At 41.8% G+C, this 21,687-nt stretch overlaps 1 protein-coding gene across 1 annotated transcript in view; it reads left to right on the top strand.

Moving 5' to 3' along the window:
- The window catches only part of LOC147010692 (radixin-like), a 72,737-nt gene that overhangs the window by 7,813 nt on the left and 43,237 nt on the right, over window positions 1-21,687 (top strand). Inside the window, exon 2 of the mRNA XM_085859331.1 lies at window positions 12,124-12,207. Within this exon, the coding sequence (XP_085715457.1) occupies window positions 12,124-12,207 (84 nt within the window). The remainder of the gene's footprint in view (window positions 1-12,123; window positions 12,208-21,687) is intronic.

Below are 21,687 nucleotides of genomic sequence, written 5' to 3'. Positions count from 1 at the left end.
GGAATGGAAGGAGGCAGGAAGGGAAGGAAACACAGCATGAGTGGAAAGGAAGGCAGTGTGAGGGGATTTAGTTCTCTCATCCCCTCTTCCTGTGCAGGCTGGAGTTCCTCAAGGCAGTGTTCTGGGCCCTGTTCTTTTTCTGGTTTTCATCAATAATCTCTCTGACTCTGGAAAATCCTCTTTATCTCTTTGCTGATGACTCCATCCTCTGTCGTACCATCTGTCATCCCTCAGATTGGCAAGCAGCAGCTTCTTCACTCTCTGCAGATCTGGGTAAAATTACAAACTGGTCCAACACTTGGAACATGTCTTTCAACCCTTGGCTTCATGCTGTAGAAACCAATAAATTTAGGATCATTGGCATCTCCCATGATGAGACTGAGTCTTTGGGTCTCTCACTCTCTCACTGCAGGTAGGTCGGTGGTCTTTCTGTCTTCTACCATCTCCTCTTGGGCCTCACCCCCCCCTCCCTGCTTTGTCTGAGATATGTCCCCCCATATTTTGGCAGGGCGCTCAAGTTCCACCGGCAACCCCCTTCTGGTAAAACTACCAAAATCAAGAATCACTGCTCACCTTCACTCTTTCATTCCACTTTTTTCCCACCTTTGGAACAAACTCCCACACTCGCTTCAATCCCACTCTTCCCTCCAGGTCTTTAAAACAGCTGTTCACCACCACCTCTTATCTTCCCCCATCCAAAACCACGATCTTTTCTACCCCCACTAATCAACCCCAAGTCCACCTCCTTCAAATTCCCTGCTTTCCTTCCTGAAAGTCCCTGTCGTGTAAGGACTTGAAAGTCCCTGTAGTGTCCATCTTGTTTACACTGTGTACCCCACCCCATCCCTCTCCCTTCCAGAGATCTCATGTCTGTTTCCAACTTTTTTTCCTTTCCTCCCCTGTCCCTCTTGTCTCCTACTCCCCTTGATATGCGTTTCTGTGTGTTAGCTCTCATACAAGCCTCGACAGTGTATAGAATAAAGATAAAATAAAAGGCAGTGCGAGGGGAGGGGAAGGGAAGGCAGCATGGGAGAAAGGGAAGGCAGTGTGGGGGGTTGGAAAGGTAGTGTGAGGGCTGGGGAAGGGAAGGCAGCATAAGGAGCAGGAAAGGCAGCATGACAGGAAGGGAAGGCAGTATGAGGGGCAGGGAGGGGAAGGCAGCATGATGGGAAGGAAAGGCAGTGGAAGGGGAAGAGCAGGCAGCATAAGGGGAGGGGGAGGGAAGGCAGCATACCAGGGCAATAAAACACACCAAACAGTGATGTTTTCTTTTTAACCACCATGTTCAATATAAACTGAGCAGGTGCATTTAGAAATTAAAATCCACGCTATCTCACTGGCAAAGGCCTGCCTGCACATGCAACAAGCTTTGCACCCCATTTGGTCAGCTCACTCCGAATCAGATTTGTACAAGCTACACTCTGGGGAAGCCGTTTTAAATTCATAACGAAACAGTAAGTCAATAACAGCCCTCCTCCACCCCCTATGCCTGGTGATTGATTAATGGTTAGAGTGGTGGGCTTGGGATCCTAGGGTCCTGAGTTCAAATTCCGCTCAGCTGTTGAATTTATACCAGGTGGAGTTAACTCGGCCTGTCATCCTTCAGAGGTTGGCAAAATGAGTGCCAGCTTGCTGGTATCCTGTGTCGGAGTGGCGACCCGTTCAGAATTGTGCCCAATAGCCAAGGAGACTGCTTAGGCAGCAGCAATGCTCTGCACAGAGTATGGTCCCAATGGATGGATGGATGTATCTACCCCTCCCCCCCCCTATAACATGTTCTTCCAACCTCCTCTCAGTCCATACTAACCATGCATGTGCATTGGCGATATATTTGTCCTTTCACTTGCACACATGTACAGATTTCCCCACAACCACACTGCATGGCTCGTCCCATGTGGCTTTGGTGCCGCCGCACGTTCATTCCTCGTGTGGCTTTGGGTACGTCCACTCCCCACGTATAGACGCACATGGCTCATGAGACGGTCGTGTAACCTCCTCCGCGGTACCATACACCACTGGCCTGGGTGTGAGTTCGGACCACGCACCCATGAAACCCACGCACCGTACACACGTAACCAAGCATGCACGCGCGCGAGCGTGCACACACACACACACACACACACACACACACACACACACACACACACACACACACACACACACACACACACACACACACACACACACACACACACACACACACACACACACTCGTGGAGAGTCATTTGTATCACGTCTGTGTGCGTTGTTGTACCTTTTCATTTGCAGCAACTGCCGACTATTAATATATTGCAGCAACTATTATTATAGTATAGATATGTTACTATTTTGTCATGAAAGCAGATTGCACAAAATGGTGAAAAAGTTAACTGTGAATATAATTACTAAGAGAAAAGAACCCCCCTGTGGACTGTATCCGCTATACCTTGCAAACACAGCTTGTAGAGCACGGCGATCCCGTTGGATAATTATTTTTGTTGCGCTCAATGAAGTTACACTCTCTGCACATTCCTTAATCTTTTCTTCACTCGATATAATCATCTGAGCAGTAGAAAAAGTTAAGTTCAATGCTTTGCTTCAATAAATACACTTAGTTATAAAAAAAAAAATGCTCATTTGTTAAAATTTTCAGATTTCACTCCAGATTTCTCCAGTTATTTAGTCCATGAGATCGGATTCTCAAAATTGAGAGAATATTTTGATTACATACTTTCATTAGTCCGTGAGAGTAGATCGTGTTTCAAAGGTAAGGCATGTTTGAATAGGCCGAATAAATATGGTGGCTGAGACTCCTGCAAAGCAAAGTTGGGCTGACCAAGGATAAGCCTTGCATGGAGGTAATCCATTAATTAGCTTAAAAAGGGGTGTTTAAATTTACCCAAATACAATTTTCATTCATGGAGTTCCCTTCATTTGCATGCAAAGTTTCAGGCCGTTAGGTTTCATGGTTTTGGAGTTGTGGAGGAGACACACACACACACACACACACACACACACACACACACACACACACACACACACACACACACACACACACACACACACACACACACACACACACACACACACTGACACACACTTATGATAGATTGGCCGTCATAACTTATCTATCTTATTTTAAACGTTCTAATTTCATTTCATGTTGCTTTAAAGCTTCGTTTATTAAGATTTACAAGGAACTTTGGCCTAGGAGGAGGCCATTCGGCCCATCTTGCCTGTGCTACACCAACACCCGATACTATCACCCATCCACATGCAAGCTACATACAAGTTCTTACGATACCCTTCACTCCTCTATCTCGGTGTATTCTCTAATCTTCTTCTCTTTAATGGCTCCAATTACTCCCACCTTGTGGGGTTGGCCAGAGGGAACGATTTTGTCCCAAGTCTTTCTGGAACCAACTGTCAAGGCCCTTATGTTCGACTGTGGCAGGAATGTGTAATTCGTTCAGGGTGCCGGCATTAACTCTCCTCGTGTTTGCAGAAGACACAGACAGTGGGATTTTTAATGTACACGTACTCCCCCAGTGCTGACATGCGAGTCCTCCGGCTTCACGTACTTGCGATGGACGATGCATACTTTGATGCCTCGCCCTGCATGTGAAACACAAGGTTAACAGTGTACAGGTGTCAAGATTCAGACCCAGGTTCGACAGCTCAAATGTGAGTGTGCACACCTCATAGCTATCCTGCTGACCCAGTTGTATTCTCCAATGTAGGTGCATATTCTAAATAACTTGTGTTTTCAAATGCGTCAGACATTCACTGAGTCAAACAGAATGACAACCTCACAGCTCCGTGTCCTTGGTCTTTCAACTTGAGAGCACTTCCATGCCCTTGTGTCGAGTACTGGGTGTGTGTGATGGCTAACCGTAGGGAAGGATTTATCACTGACAGACGTCACAGTGACATTTTGATTCTTTAAGATTGTGTTTAGTCGTTTATTTCATTGCCATATATAATACTATGAATTTGGAAACATTTTGTACCTCAAGAGGCATTACATATGCATATAAATAACTTTTAAAAACAACACTCAGGAGATTTCACTTGTGTAACATCATTTCTCATAAAGCGTTTTGGGAAAGTAATCTTTCATAAACTGCAGGGTGTGTTTATTTCGCAATTTTTTTCAATGTAAAGGTCGAGGGTTGTGAATGAGCCTGGATGAAACAGGGTGTATAGCTCTTCTGAACCCAAACATAAGATACTATGTGTGGTTTGTAATGTGGTTCTGAGCAGACCATGATAACACGTCTTGTCTTGCCGACATGCATTTCAGAGCAAATCTTTTGTATCTTAAAGCATCACTTTAAGTACACATAAATCTGAAGTGAGCAGGAAATGCGATCTCATTACCTTCACCACCGAAGGTGAAGGATGTTATGTTTTCACCCCCTTTCTGTCTGTCTGTCTGTCTGTCTGTTTGTTTGTCTGTTTGTGTGCAGGATATCTCAAAAAGTTGTGGACGGTCCGGATGAAATTTTGTGGACAGGTTGGGTGTGTGACAAGGACAAAATGATGAGATTTTGGTGAAGATCCGGATCAGGATCCGACTACTATAATTTTAAAAGTGATTTTTCACCATTGAGAGATTGGGCCAAAACGATAGAGTACTGTATAGCATGATATTTCAAAAATGTAATTGGCCCGATATGTTCTCATGGATCAGGGCATTGCGTGGCGGAGGTATGCGCTCTACTGAGTGCCTTTCTAGTTTGTCATATGTAAAGGTTTTTCTCTCGCTTTCTGAAAATTTTGATGAACATTTCTTGCAACATCATTGTTCAGAGTGATATATCAACCTTTAGGAGGCTTCAGGGATACATATGCAAGGAGTTGTTTTCTCTTTATAGCAGTAATCCCAATGATAAAATGGGTGTTGATTGTCACAAATGTACTGCCATGATGGTGGCAATGTTGCAAAGCCTGTTTGGCTTCTTAGTTGATGACAGATTTGGGTAAGAAAAACTTTTTCTTATCTTTCCAAGAGAAGTTAAGTTTTAAAAAAAAGTTTTTTTTATCCATTCTATTATTGCATTCTTCACCCTCACCCCCCCCCACCCCCAACCACCCTCCAACTTCACATACAGTTAATAGTGAACTCTTAAAACTCTTGCCATCATTAAATTAAGTTGCAAAGTACTAAAATAAAACAAGTACATGACAAATTAAATAAATTGTAAAGAAGTGAAAAAAATACGACCTTTCCTGGCAATTTTTTTCAATGTAAAGATTATGGGTTTTGAATGAGCCTGGATGAGACGGGGTGGATAGCTCTTCCAAATCCATGGGCTGACCATGTAGCAAAGCTGGCCTCCAAAGTCAACCACAGAATGGGCATCCACTGTCCTTCCAAGTCATTCTTTGAAAAATAAAAACTACTAACAGCTTACAAGGACTTTATCCGTTGCTCAATGGAGTGCTGCTCTCCCTGATGGGCTGGAGCCCCAGCATCACATTTGTCTCTCTGAGATTCTGTGGAACCGAAAGCTCTAAACATTATTGCAGTCTCCCATGATGAGACCGAAGCACAAGTCCTGTTCCTGTCACCTCGCAGACATCTCATTGGCCTCTATTTTTTACTTACTTGATTTCTTACCAACTCTCCCACAGTCAGGCTCCACCTTCCCCAGAGCTTCAAGCAACCGATGCACCACCATCTCATGTCCTTCCCCATACCTGCTCATGTTATTTTCTACTCCTATTAATCCCACCCTCTTATTTACAGGTTACTGGGTTTCTTTCCCTCTATCTACTCTATTTCTATTCATTTATTTTGTTGCTTGTTGATGTATAACTGTTACTCCCCTGGCAGATTATTACCTTTATACTCACCATCACCTCACTCTTCCAAGAGTCTAAATTTTATGGAAAAAAAGAGTAGCCAGGGTCTGGGGCTGGAGGGGAGGAGGTAAAGGAATAAATTAAACTATAGTAGAATTGCTCTTGGCAAAGGTGGAATTAGCAAGTTGGAGATGCTTTATTCATCTTCTTTATTAAATAATTGTAGTTATTAGTATATTCCCACAACTGCAAGGACAAATGCTTTTAATTGGCTGAATGCAGAGGTGAGAAGCTGCCTCCTTTAAATGAAATATTCACTGATTAAGATTTTGTGCAAAGGTCATGGCCTCTTCCATCTCAACAGCACGTTTTTTGCCCCTGCCTGATGCTCTTTGTGACCTGGATGATAAAGGACACACAGCAGCATCAGGGTGTATCACAATCTTCACAGGCAAACCAATAGGCCTGAAACAACAGCAAAAAATAGAAGCAGTTTTAATAGTGTCAGGCCTCTATTAGAAAGCCATATAACAGCACAACCCACTATCTTGGAAGGAAAAGTGCGCAAGATTATCCTACGCATTTCCACAAACCAATCTCACACATGCATTCCACTATTCAGCGAACAGCTCGGTTCAGGTGGAAAGGTGATTAGGCCCAAGGCACCATGGCAACTGTATGACAGACCAGCAAACATCCACTGTTGCCATGACACTGCGTAACGTGTTCTTCATTCAAAAATATTGTATAAATGGATTCCTTGGTGATGCTGAAATTCTGGACGTGTTTTACTCATAAGACTTGTATGAGGTAGAGATATTTTGTTTCTCTTAAAATTATTAAACCTTGCACTTATAATATTCATTAAAGAAATTAAATATTTTCATGATACCTCGAGTTTCAGTTACACAATGTGCTGTTCTCGCACATCAGCCATAATGCCATTTGTCACCGGATCCTCATTTTCTTTTGTTTCTCAATGTTAGTAACATTGCAAACATAACAGCAATTCTGTGGATGCTCTTCCTCATTTTCCACACCTTTCTAGTTCACACACTAGCAGGATGTAGTTGACTGATTTTTTTTTCTCCCTCTTTTTTTCGATTGTGACATTTATTTCTCTTTGTTTGTCTTTTCGAGAAACATGAAGACCTATGTCTCTGCATATTTACATCCTTGTGTTGGGTGAAATTATAATCTTAAGTGTTCACAAATGAGTGCTGTATTTCACGTAAGTAGCCTGTAAACGGGAGAAATGTAACATTATGATGCTGGTACGAAAATCTAAACCAAAATATATTTTTTAATTTTCATATTCTGATATAGTTTCAACATTACGTGCACCTATGCAGCAGGAATTATTTTTGACAACACCCCACCCCCATCCCATCCCATCCCTTCCCTATCATTCCCCCAGCACATACCTCCACATATGTTGCAGACATCATTTTACCCTTCCCTTTCCCTTTCTAGTATGAACTGTCATCCTAATGCCTCACAGGCAGGGGATTGCATCAATGAGTTATGCCGTCCTTCAGAGAGGACCTTGCGCCAGCTGGTCCCATCTGCTGGCATTAGTTTGTGTGCGTAAAATATCCATAATAACTTTTGAAGGGAGTAGTGTCAGTACCCTGACCAATTCTAAATTCCTGCCTTGATTTATGGGATATATATATATATATATATATATATATATATATATATATATATATATATATATATATATATATATATATATATATACATACATACAGTACACACACACACACACACATACACACACACACACACACACACTATAATATAAGACCCATCGCTTCGATGACGGAAATACCAATCTTTTCTGTGATGGCTAATCAATAGGGCAAGAAAAAAAGGATTCCTGGTAGTGCAGGGATACCAGCGTCGCAAGTTGGTGTTTGCAGTTTTGCCACATGTATCCACCCATGTACACATAAAAATAAAACAATATTGAATCACCAACCTTCCCTGGAGTTGCCTGAATCCAGCATAGTTGGATTCATTGAAGTCCGTTAATCCATTCTCAAGTTATAACATGACAAACAGACAGACAGACCACACGGCTCCTTTCATAATATACTAACAAATACCACCCGTTGCTTCGCTGATGGTAATACCAAAGGGGGGGAAGGAGAAAAAGTGGGGGAAAGGGGGAGAGAGAGAGCGGGGAGAGTGAATAGGTGGAGGGGAAAGGAGAGAGGATGGAGGGGGAGCGAGGAGGGGTGGGGAAAGGGTAGACAGTATGAGGTGAAAGAAAGGGAAGGCAGACGTGCAGTGGAGCATTAATTATGATTCATACTGTTTCATAAAAATTATTCTGCATAGAATAACAGTGAAGATGGAAACAAAATAATGTCTGAAATTCATCTTCTACCGGTCATACTATAAACACGGTCTGGAGACAAACTCCCGTCCGGAGTCAAACTCCTGTCCAGATATAAATACCGCTCGGACGCGTCTGGAGACAAACACCGCACAGACGTGTCTGGAGCCAAACTGGCCAGAGACAAACACCGCTTGGACACGTACGGAGACAAACTCCCGTCCGGACATAAATGCCCAGACAAGTCTGGAGACAAACCCTGCCATGCATGCCTGGAAATAAACCTTGCCCGAACACATCTGGAGACAAACCCTGTCCAGACATAACCATCGTCTGGATATGTAGTGAGAGAGAGAGAGAGAGAGAGAGAGAGAGAGAGAGAGAGAGAGAGAGAGAGAGAGAGAGAGAGAGAGAGAGAGAGAGAGAGAGAGAGAGAGAGAGAGAGAGAGAGAGAGAGAGAGAGAGAGAGAGAGAGAGAGAGAGAGAGAGAGAGAGAGATATATATATATATATATATATATATATATATATATATATATATATATATATATATATATATATATATATATATATATATATATCTCGTCACATTCCACATGTTTCATGCATATATATTGTTACGGTTCTAGGAACCGTATGCATTCAAACATAAAGGTGCCCCGAAGTTAGTTATGCCATTAAGTATATGTGTAGATAGAACCCCTCCTTGTGTGTAGTGGGATATTGAAGGGGTGCGTTGTGATGTTTTTTTAGTTAGAGTAATAAATCTTTATTTCCAATCTTAACTGAACCACAGTACCTTTTTCTTGCTTTCCGAGGACAAATCTTTGTGAGGTACCTTTTTGGCGAGTGCAGTCATGTGTGGAGGGGGCGGGCTCCCGCTCAGAAGGGGCAGACCCATGGAGGTCCTGTCCAATCAGGGTGGACAGTGACATCAGTTTTTACCAAGGCCCCACCCCGCTGAGGGAGGTCGATGGACTACGAAGGGACCCTCTGAGACGCGCGTTCGTTGGAGTTCAGTCAAAAGGCTCGGTTCAGTTCTGCATTCGCTGGGGCATTCGCTGGAGTTTTGCTGGAGTCTTGAGTTCGGTGTATGAGGAGGATTGACAGACAGAGCTTTTTCACGAGTCTGTGGGTGGTGGTGCTTGGCCGTTCTTCCTTTGTGGAGCGATCCGTCTGGTCGATTCCGATAACGACCGAGGACACCTGACCTCGACAGGGTCTCTCGCTGGGTCCTGTCCACGACCCTGATCCCCACCCTGGGACTCCACTCTGCTCCGCTCGGATTCCTCCACGGCCACGAGCCCCACGCGTGTGACTGTGGGCTGAGCTGCACGACCATTGGCAGGTGCCGCACCACGGAGCACCCCTCCCTCCAACGTGCAGGTACCCAGCCGAGCCGCGACCCCAGCTCATCTCTCTCCCTGGCTGCGAGGCTCCTTGGAATTCACCTGGGTTTTATTTTCATCTGTGTGTGTGTGGCGCCGTCTGCTAAGTACAACTGCATAAGTGTTTTCGATCATTGTAAGTCTCCTGTATATCTGCGATAAGCTTGCTCTGTGTCCTTCTTGCTGTATATAAAACAAATGAAGAAATGTTCCCAGTTCGTTTCCGTCCTTTCTTTCATTGGTCCAGCATGGTTCGGATCTGAGTTTTAGCCGGGTCTTTGTTCCTGTTAATGTGCTCATCCGAGCCAACACAGTTTTGGCAGTTCCGCTCGACTGTACCCGAACCGGAGTTGGTAGTCGGTAGTTGGAACTCTACCGCAGTCAGTAGAGTGACCCAGTTCGAGCAAGACGTGCCGAGGGTGTGGTTCCCCGGGAGACGACACCGCGTGGTTAATTAGGTAAACTGGTTCTAAACAAAAAGACCCTACGCTACACGGTGGAGGTATTGGCTTCACGGTCAGTTAAGCGACCCGCCGCCTCACGGAGTTATCCGTGAGCGACGGCCTACAATTCCGGGAGTCTGGTGGGAGACGACATACTTCCCCCACCTAGCGGTCATTCTTGCCACCGGTTCCCGGCCCGCAACAATATATATATATATATATATATATATATATATATATATATATATATATATATATATATATATATATATATATATATATATATATATATATATATATATATATATATATATATATATATATATATATATATACACACACACACACATGTACTGTATACATATAGAAGTATAGATATATACTGGAATTGTACAAAAGTTTGGGTTATTCCAATGAAATTCATACTTTTGGGTGAATTCATCAAATTGTCAGGGATAACAGATGTGTTTATTTTCGTAAGTTAACAGCCTTTATAAATGCCTGTGAAATTAACTGCTTAATTAAATAACAAGAACAGTGTCATTTTATCATATCAGTCAATACTTTGTGTGTCCGCTCTTTGCCTTCTTGAGTGCCATTCTTTTACCTATTCTTCCTGTATATGAATGGAACACACTGGAATATTGTGCAAAATAACCTTTTGTACATTGCACAGTTCTGTCAGGTTAGTTGGGTTCCTCTTGTCCTTTGTTTTCAGGCAATCCCATGTGGTCTTGCTGGGACTCTTGTCTGGACCCGGGGTGATTATTGTAACACTTGGAGCATGGTGCTGCAGTTTCTGCTTGTACTTCTCTTTTTTGAGCATCTAATTTATTTTAACACGTTTTCCTACACCAAAAGCTGGGATACAACCCCAAACAGTCACAGAGCCTCCCACGTGTTTAATAGTATGCTACAAGCATTGAGTATGGTAACGTACTCCAGGTCTTCAGCATACAAACTGATCCAAAAAGTTTAAACTTCGATGCAGACCAGAATACCCGATTCTGCTGTTCAGTCGCCCAATCACGGTGTTGCCTTGCAAATTTCCGACTATCACCTTATTCTGTGGTCTCAGCTGTGGTTTCTTTGCTGCAACTCTGCTCTGGAGACCTGCTGCAATCAGCCTTTTGTGCACAGTACTGAACAAGATGTTATTGTTCAGGCCTGCTCTCATTTCATTTTTCAGCTGCTGACTTCATCTTCTTCCATCACATAAGCTGAGCAACTTCAAGTGCTTGTCTTCCCTTGGGGAGGTTCTTCTGGGTCTTCATGGCCTTGTACCTACCGAGCCAATTTATTTCAGGCATTGTAGAGTGTACCTCACACCATTGCAGAAGATCTTCAGCTTTTCTGCTATTTTATTCAGCACGTGCCCTTCTTCTCACAGAGTTTGGATCTTCACATGCTGTTCTGTTGAAAATTGCTTCCTTGGCACCATTCAGAACCCACTCGATGACTTTCAAGCAAGGAAACAAGCTGATGAAAACTAATTTCATATATTCACCAGTTTACAACTTTTATTGTGTTTTCTCATAAGTAACATAAATGTTACTGGTGTTGATTACTTCAATAATTTATTATTATTTACTGCACAAAAATCCACAGATTGTTTCCTGCATATTCTCCTTCAGGTAAGTGGGTATAATATGTCGAACAAAAATAAAACTTTTTATTTCATTTTATTCTGGAAGCACACGCTCCCTATGGGAGTGGCCGAGAATACTTCAAGGTAACTGTGATACTAAATTAACTTTCACAGAAGTTTGAATTATTATCCACCAAAATTGCACACATAACTTCCCACAAATGTTTAATGGGGAATAGCATCACAAAAGTGAAAATAACCCAAATATTTGCACGGTATTATATATTTATATATGTGTATTTTTTTTTCTTAATTATTATAGTATTATTATTAATATATATTTTTTTATTTATATATATAAAATATATCCCTGCATCAAAGGGTATCAAAGTTTAATTTCCATGATAACACTTGTATATGATTATGAATCGACTTTCTCTTTCCATAATCTACTGGTTACCCTTATTGTACATGTGCTCTTGTGATTAATTGTTATAATTCTGTTTTTGGGGTTTTTTTCATTGGCATTATCATGAATATCTTGAAGTTGACTGAAGGTTGATGTGTGCCCAGGTGAATGTGCGCGTGATCAGCATGGAATCGGAGATGGATTTTATCATTCTCTCCAGTACTCTTGGACAACAGCTGTTTGAACAGGTGTGTTTGGCGGGTGGAGCTGCAGCATGATGTGTGTGTGTGTGTGTGTGTGTGTGTGTGTGTGTGTGTGTGTGTGTGTGTGTGTGTGTGTGTGTGTGTGTGTGTGTGTGTGTGTGTGTGTGTGTGTGTGTGTGTGTGTGTGTGTGTGTGTGTGTGTGTGTGTGGCATAGCTCTGTTCTCTCAAAAGGGTGTTTATATTTCACTTATGCAGATTAAATCAATCAATCAATCTCTCTATTTCTTTAATTATGCTTTTCACTGAGAAGAGGAGAAAAATCGTAAAGTGCTACGTACTTGATTTTAAATTGTTTTTTGAAAAGCTTTGATCATGTTTTTCTACTTGTTTTATATCTGAAATTGGTAGAGCTTCTAATGTGTGCACTGCTGATAATTTGTACCTGTAAGCCTGTCATTGATATAAGTATATATCTATCCACAAGATCATTCTTGGCCATGAAAGAGATGACATTATGAAATCTCATGTATATGATGCTCTGTGAAAGCTTAATAGCAAAACTAACTTGATGACGCTGTAGCAGAATGTGATGACGCTCAAAACAAGATGTGAATTGAGACCGTCAAACCCCAGAGGCCTTTGACCGTGAAATGTCACACTTTTGAGCATTACATTCTGGGTAAATGGATGACACTTCAAAACAGCCCAAGCGGTCTCTCAAGAGGAGCTAAACTTTGAAGTACGGCATACATTAGTATGCACTGTTAGTTACAGTTACAAAAAATGTCTTTGTACGAATATTCCAAGTCGCATCTGGCATTGCCATAATTTGCCATTGTTTTTGAAAGGTTTTTAATGGAGGAGTGATAACCTTGTGTGTCATGTCATTACAATTTGCTCATAATCAGGATGTATTCATCAAGAATCCTGCACATAAATGAGATGTCGGCCCATGCTTATCAGCCATTGTCTTTAGAAATTGTGGCTTTACTTCAAATTAATGCCTGCATTGTCAAATCGGCCTGCCCAATTACAGCGGACAATGAGTTTGCACAATCGCCAAAAAATTGAGATCTTTAACGATCATGTATTCACAGGGCACCACCCTTAAATGTGTGATGTGTTTCCAACTCGTCTAAAGTGTCCCAATGTTGCTACTATGATTTTACTGCTCTTATTTTATCCGCTGCCTTCCAACTTGTGAATAGAGAGCTCAGGGATCTGTAACGTTAACGTCACACTTTGTATTCATCGCTGTCTCTCTCCCTCTGTGCCATTTGAAGATGAAAATGAATAGTTGCTGAAATGATTTCCATTGTTCTAAAGGGCAGGTGCGCCAATGGATGGCACGAAGTGCATTGACTTTATGATGTCATGGTGATGTGTTATTAACCCTTGGACGTGTCATATCAATGGAAACTTGTGGCTAATCAAGCATAGAGTGGGATGAGTAGATTTTTGGCATCGGCTTAACAGGTGCCAAGGACCATGTTAACGATGCGATGAACATACAAACGATCACCTTTGCGTGGGTTACATCAAATATATCTGTAATATAAAAGTGAAATTGAACATTTATTTATTTGTTTGTTTGTTTGCTTGTTGGTTTATGTATTTACTCGGAAGAGTACCCGTCCCAAGTGACGGGAAAAGCTAACAAAAGTATACAGTACGTCCCCATTGACGGGAAAAGTTTGAGTTAATCTATCAATTTAAATAATATTTCATGGACTTTATAAAGGTCAGTTATGTTCCACTCTTGGTTTCAAGCAGAGCCAAATGTCTGAGCTACTTATACTGACCACCACAAAATGGTGGTGCAACATAGTGTGGTGGAGGTTTGGTTTGTCGAAAAAGAGCGCAAAATATCCTGGTTGCGAAATCAAATTTGGCATCAACATTACTCTTGCCTGTTCTCCCGACATTTCAAAAGTAAATGTTGAGTTTTTCAATGCAGCTTGAGAAGTGGCTGCTGTAAACGGGAACAGACAAACACATGGATAGACACAACAGTTCACGATATATAATAGATGACTTCCTTTCCAAGGAACTTCAACACAAAAAGAGACTATTCGGACCATGAACCCTGTACAATGGTTGTCGCTAAACAATCTGCACTGGATCTCCCCAACCAAACAACAAGGAGCGGCGAAGGTCTGATGAGGGACAATAAATTGAACATGTCATGTAATGTTATTGAACATGTCATGTATTGTAATGTAATGTCAATAAACCATTTATACTGTATATTCGCCTATGTTTCCAGACTTTATGGCCACCCGGTATTATTTAATTACATTGGGTTAGAAAGAAGTTGCCTTTTCTTAATTTTTCCCCGATTTCACTTGAGATTTCAATGTAATTATTTCGGACATGAGTTTCGATTGTCAAATATGGAATCACATTTCGAATATCAGTTTTTAATAAGCCTTTCCAATTCATTATTCAATCTTGCGAGGAGCCAATCACATTGCACCTAGCCTCATACAGCCAATTAGCATAATAGCTAACAGTCAAAATATATATATATATATATATATATATATATATATATATATATATATATATATATATATATATATATATATATATATATATATATATATATATATATACACATACACATATATATATATATATATATATATATATATATATATATATATATATATATATATATATATATATATATATATATATATATATATATATATATATATATATATATATATATATATATATATATATATATATATATATATATATATATATATATATATATATATATATATATATATATATATATATATATATATATATATATATATATATATATATATATATATATATATATATATATATATATATATATATATATATATATATATATATATATATATATATATATATATATATATATATATATATATATATATATATATATATATATATATATATATATATATATATATATATATATATACACATATATATATATATATATATATATATATATATACACATATATATATATATATATATATATATATATATATATATATATATATATATATATACACATATATATATATATATATATATATATATATATATATATATATATATATATATATATATATATATATATATATATATATATATATATATATATATATATATATATATATATATATATATACACACATATATATATATATATATATATATATATATATATATATATATATATATATATATATATATATATATATATATATATATATATATATATATATATATATATATATATATATATATATATATATATATATATATATATATATATATATATATATATATATGTTTGCGTGTCAGACTATGTATAATGGAGATTGGGGGAGTGCTTGTCACACTCCACATGTTTCGATTTACCCACCGATCGCATCATGTGCCTTCTGGTTTGAATGGTTTGCATTAGCGGGAACAATCGTCTGTGTGGCAGACGGATGGTTGTTCTTTGCGGATTGTGCGGTTTTACCATGTGAGACATAGTCCATGGTGATGCTTATCTCTATGTAAATGTGTATCATTTAGCACCCCCGGTGGTAGCTGGTATCACAACTCTTATTCTTAAATAAAGAAAGTTTAAACAACTTAACAACATGCATTATGGTGAAGTTGAAATCTGAGTGAGAAGAATTTTGAAATTTTCAAAATGTTTCATTTCACTTATTTTAAGTGGAAATTCAAACCAAAGCAAACATTGAGCTTCGCAGGGAAGCGGAAGTGATTTTTGCTCATGCCATATACATATATATATATAAGCAGTGAGGATGGTTGATGAAGGTGATGTGAGCTGACTTCCAAGCATATGGCAGATGTCCTCAGACAAATGATTGGGTGAATAGAGCAGTATGTTTGTGATGTACAACATGTGGTCTTTTGATTAAACCCCTCAGCAAAGTGACGGGTAAAATGCCGAGTATTTAATAATTTGTTTAAAAAAGAAACAATTGTGTTTCAATATTCATGGGGTGGTCAGAAAGTTCTCGGAACGAGCCGCTCACAATAGTCCAAGAAACGCCCACGTTTTTGTTTTTAATTTTCAAGAAACAAAACTATTTCCTTGCAAGTTACACCTTGACCTCCATCCAAGTATCCTCATTGTTATTTAAAGCAAAGTTGTTTTTCCATGAATACACATCTGAACTTCATCGTGTAAACTTACGTGAGCCGAATCAACAAACAATTTTTCCAGTTTCTGTGAATCGGACAAATGGCACTATTCAACATGTGAATTTTTTTTAATAGATGGCTAAGGCTTGTGGAATAGCTAGAACGCAGTACAACAAAGGGAACAGCAGGAGAAATGGGAAATGTCAACAGCAGATGGAGGGAGAAAGTAGATGGAGACGGACAAACAAAGAATGCAGCTAACGATGAGGGGTAGGGGAAGACAAGATGGATACATCAGCAAAATATTTAGCCAAAGGTAGGGAGGTGGTTTAATGGGTGTACAAAAGATCATGGTTTTGGATGGGGGATGACTTGAGATGATGGTGAACAGCTGACTTGAAGAACTGAAGTGAAGAATGAGAATGAAGAGACTGTGGAAGGTGGTTCCACAAGTGGGAGAAAAGAGAAATAAAGGAGTGGAGGTGAGCAATGGTTTTGGATTTAGGCAGGTTCACTAGGAGGGGGTTGCTGGTTTTACTGTACGCATACTGAAGATACCTGGGGGGGGGGACAAGGCATGGAGAGGGCAGAGGGTGCAAGACTAAGACAGAGAGACCACCGACCTGTCAGTGATGGTGAAGCGATAGGCCCATAGACTCAGCTTTATAGTGAGAGATTCCAATGATCTCGAAAGCCTTGGTTTCCACGGCATCAAGTTGAGCAAAATGTGAGGCAGTGGAGCCAGCCCAGAGGGGAAAGCTTTTCTCCATCAAGCTGCAGATGAAAGCCTTGTTGGTGGATAGGAGCTCAGGTGTGCCAATGAAGAACTTTGCATGATGAAGGATGCCCAGTCGTCAGTCAGTGTCTCGCTTTAGAGGCCAACTTTGAAATATGGTTTGCCCAAGAGAGATCATGGCTGAGAGTGAGACCCACAAGTTTGAGTGACTGAACCTCTTCAAGATGGTTGTTGAGAAAGTAGATGGGAGGGTTTGTGGTATGGTCCTTTCAGAGAGAAAGAGAGAGTGAGTGTGTGGAATTTCTCAGGATTGAAAGACTTGTTCCAAGTGTTTGACCAGTTTGTGATTTTGTCAAGGTCTGAGGAGAGGGATAAGGCTGCTGCCTGTCTGTCAGAAGGATGAGGGATGTTGCAGCAAAGAGTGGAGTCGTCAGCGAAGAGATAAAGTGGATTTTCCAGAGAGTCAGGAGATCATTGATGAAGATTAGGAATAAGAGGGCCCAGAACACTGCCGTGAGGTGCTCCACCTAAGACATGCAGAGGAGAAGAAAGGGTTCCATTTGGAGTCACATGTTGGCTACGAGAGTGGAGGAAGTCAGGAATCCAAGAGTGAAGTTGGCCTTTGATTCCCAAGGCAGACAGTTTGGAGAGCAAGGTAGGATGCCATACTGTATGGGAAAGAATATAAAGGGTCCTGTAATTGAAAAGAAAAAATTGGCTTTGTGAAACCAACCTGTAGCCATCATCGCTCTTCCTAGATTATTAAAGCTTTTGTTTCTTCCATGGAGGGGTCATTTTTACCCGAGCAGTATCTTCATATGCTCCGCACTCCTGCTATTAGAAAGCCAATGATGATATAGCACCATCCTCAGCGAACTCTTCCATATCGTTTTGTAAGCTATGAAGGTACATTATCTACCCCGTCTTCAAGTGAAATCGCAAAATCATGTGATCCTTATATGGATGCTCTGTCTGACATGGTGTGGAATCCCATTAGGTTTGTATGCCTGAACTAAAAGCTGTATTCGCAGAAATCCCTCTTGTGATTGGGAAGAAAAATTCTCAAAACACGACTGTAATCTGACTCCAGAGGTCTTCCAGACTCCAGTTTCAGTCTCAGCACCAGTCGTGGCATTCTCCTTCACTGAATGCACAAACTCAGTTCATGTACACGGCATGTACTCAAGTTCTGACTAATCCTCTTCTGGAATCCACACATAGGATTTCTGGACTTGGCGTTTAAATATCCTTAACTTGGATTATCTTCTCATAAGTCTTATCTCATACAACATGTCATTTAAGGTTGATTAAAATATATATATATATATATATATATATATATATATATATATATATATCTGTTAAAAAGTCTTCAGCCCATTTGGCCTGTTCTCAGGTGTGGGTTTGCTTCATAAATCCTGGTAACCTGCACCATAAATTCTGGTAACCTGCACCATAAATCCTGGTTTGCTTCATAAATCCAGGCCCTGGGAAACCTGTACTTCATAAATTGATGTCAGGTCAGGCCAGATTAGATCTGTGACCTGCTCCAGGTATCATGTAAACCTGTACTAACCTTGTCGGCGACTAAACCATCTCCCCCACCAGGTTTTTTGGTGAGGAGGGTGTTTGGATATGGACACCCAGCAGGATTAAAAACAAAACCTGTCAAAGGGCGGAGGAGCTCCTTGTGAGCCAACGGCCATCCATTTCTAGTGCCCAACTGTGTCTGCGGACGTCCTCCTGCAGTTGGGTTACTTCTTATTAGGAGGTTGGTGGCAGGATTTGCACTCTGTCCACCGTAAAACCCTTCATCCTGCAAAACACAAAAACGCAAAAAAATCTGAAAACCCACTCCGTGGGAGTACCTCCTGTGCAGCTTCCCTTCACAGGGCAGCTCACCGGATGGCGGGATTGGGACAAAGCCTTCGGGACCCCCAATCTTTGATGATGGGAGGGAAATCACGGGGTAACATTCCCAGGTCAGATTGCAGGAGAGAGTGTCGGAGTGGTGCTGAGGAGTCGTCCACCAGATGGCGGTCTCCTTGGGTTAACCTGAGGCGGTCCCTTCGGGTGTGTGCCTGGAATGTCCTATCCCTAAGAGAGGATGATCACCTGTCTCTGTTATCATCTGAGCTCAAGCGTTTGGACATCGGGATTGCAGCTCTCTCTGAGGTTCGGAGACCGGATTGCGGCGAGATAATTGTGGGTGGTTACACCTACTATTGGTCTGGTCGCTCTGATGGTTACCATACCTAAGGAGTTGCTGTAGCTGTGTCCAATAAGCTGACTCCAATGATAATTGAGGTAAAAACAGTCAACGAGCGTATTATGAGATTAAGGATTCGTCACTCCTTCGGTGTCATTTCCCTGGTCTCTGTTTATGCTCCGACTGAGGTGAGTGATCTCACCGTGAAGGATGCATTCTACGCCACACTCGAGTCTGTGGTTGATCAGTGCCCCAGACGAGATACACTTCTAGTCTTGGGGGATTTCAATGCATCGACTGGAACTGATAGGGATGGTTATGAGACGTGTGTTGGTCCCCATGGGTCAGGAACTATGACCCAGAATAGCAGTAAGTTCCTTGACTTTGCAAGAAGTCATGGACTTAGGGTGGCTGGTTCATGGTTTCAGCGCCCACAAGCTCATCGCTGGACTTGGTATTCCAACGCTGGCGGTGTAGCAAAGGAGATTGACCATGCCCTCGTTGATGGTCGCTGGAGGATGATCCAGAACTGCAGCATCTACCGGAGTGCTCAGTTCCTCAACACTGACCACCGGCTTGTTGTAGCAACTCTGAAGTTGCACCTTAAATCCAGGAGAATGGTACCATCCCAGCTTAGACTGGATGTTGGCAAGCTCAAGGATGTGAGAGTAGCTGAGGAGTTTGCGAACAAGCTGAGTGGAGATTTGGAGGGTCTGGGTGCTTTGGGACGTCCTGAAGAGTTGTGGAGCGCCTTCAAGACCACCGTCCTTGATGTTGCCGGTGGATGTCTTGGAGCTCACCGCAGGGCAAAGAAGAATTTTGTCTCTCAAGGGACACTGGATACCATTGACCAGAGTCGCAGGGCCAGGCTGAATGGCAGAGCTTAGCTGTTCAGGGAGCTGAGGCGTAAAACTGTACGTGCACTGAGGGTGGACAAGGAGGCCTATGTGCGAGGAATCTGTGAGGGGGTAGAGCATCACCTGTGGTTAAGCGATTCTCATCCTGCTTACAGGGGAATTCGCGCATTGCGTTCATCCAAGCCCATCCTTTGGTGTATTGCAGTTAGAGCCGACAGTGGAAGGCTCTTGACAGAGGAGTCCGAAGTGAAGGCCCGCTGGGCTGGTTACTTTGAGCGGTTGTACCAGGCTGATCCCCCAGTTGTCGAGTTGGACGTCAGGGGCATTACAATCCCTGTTGCTGACCCTCCAATCAACTGTGGGCCACCTTTGCTTGTGGAAACACGGGCTGCGGTGAACCGGTTGAAATGGGGTTGAGCTCCAGGGATCTGTGGCATCCATGCTGAACTTCTCAAGGCTCGTGGAAATGCTGCACTCGTGTCGTTGCTTGTAGTTCTGTGCTCTGCCTGGAACACAGGCATCATCCCAACTGACTGGAAGAGGGGCATGGTTGTCCCTCTCTGGAAAGGGAAGGGTGATCGCCAAGACTGCAACAACTACCGAGGGGTTACGCTGCTCTCAGTGCCGGGAAAGGTCTTTGCTCGGATAATTCTTGATAGGGTTCGCCACCATCTGCTTGAGCACCAGCGTCCAGAGCAGTCAGGCTTTACACCAAAGAGGTCAACGATTGACCGTATCCTTGCTCTTCGGGTCCTCACCGAACACAGGCGAGAGTTTCGGCAGGGGCTGCTTGCAGCCTATGTTGATCTCTGTAAAGCGTTCGATTCAGTGAATCGGGATGCCCTCTGGAGGATTCTTGGTCTTCGTGGGGTGCCACCAAAACTGATCGATCTGATGTCTGAACTCTACTCTGGTACTGAGAGTGCTGTGAGATGTGGTGGTACCATCTCTGACTTATTTCCAGTTGTTACTGGAGTTCATCAGGGATGTGTACTGGCCCCCACACTTTTCAGCACTTGTATGGACTGGATTCTCGGGAGGATGTCGAAGAGATCAAGCTGCGGTGCATCGTTTGAGAATGTCAAGATCTCTGACCTTAATTTCGCAGATGATGCAGTCATCTTTGCACAGACTTTAGATATCCTTTTGGGGGCCCTCGAGGTGCTGAATGAGGAGTCGGAGCCGCTGGGATTACGGGTTTCCAGTGTCAAAACTAAGATCCAGGCTTTCAAAGACATCTTGGATGCCGCTGTCCTGTCTGTGCCTGTTTGTGGTGAGGATGTTGAGGTCGTGGAGAGATTCACTTACCTTGGCAGTGATATTCATGTCTCTGCTGGCTGTGAGTCAGAGGTCAATGGACGTCTGGGTCGGGCCCGGGGAGTCATGGATTCACTGGATCATGGGGTGTGGCACTGCCGGAACCTGTGCGGGAGGATGAAAGTCCGAGTCTTCAGGTCCTTGGTGCTTCCAGTCTTGCTCTATGGATGCGAGACTTGGACTCTGACCAAGGATTTGAGATGGAGACTTACTTCCTTTGGTACCAGGT

Source organism: Eptatretus burgeri, chromosome 16, assembly GCF_056783735.1.
Source record: "Eptatretus burgeri isolate ZD-2024b chromosome 16, Ebu_testis_v1, whole genome shotgun sequence".
Classification (NCBI taxonomy): Eukaryota; Metazoa; Chordata; class Myxini; order Myxiniformes; family Myxinidae; genus Eptatretus; species Eptatretus burgeri.
This window is presented reverse-complemented; position numbering and strand designations above follow the sequence as displayed.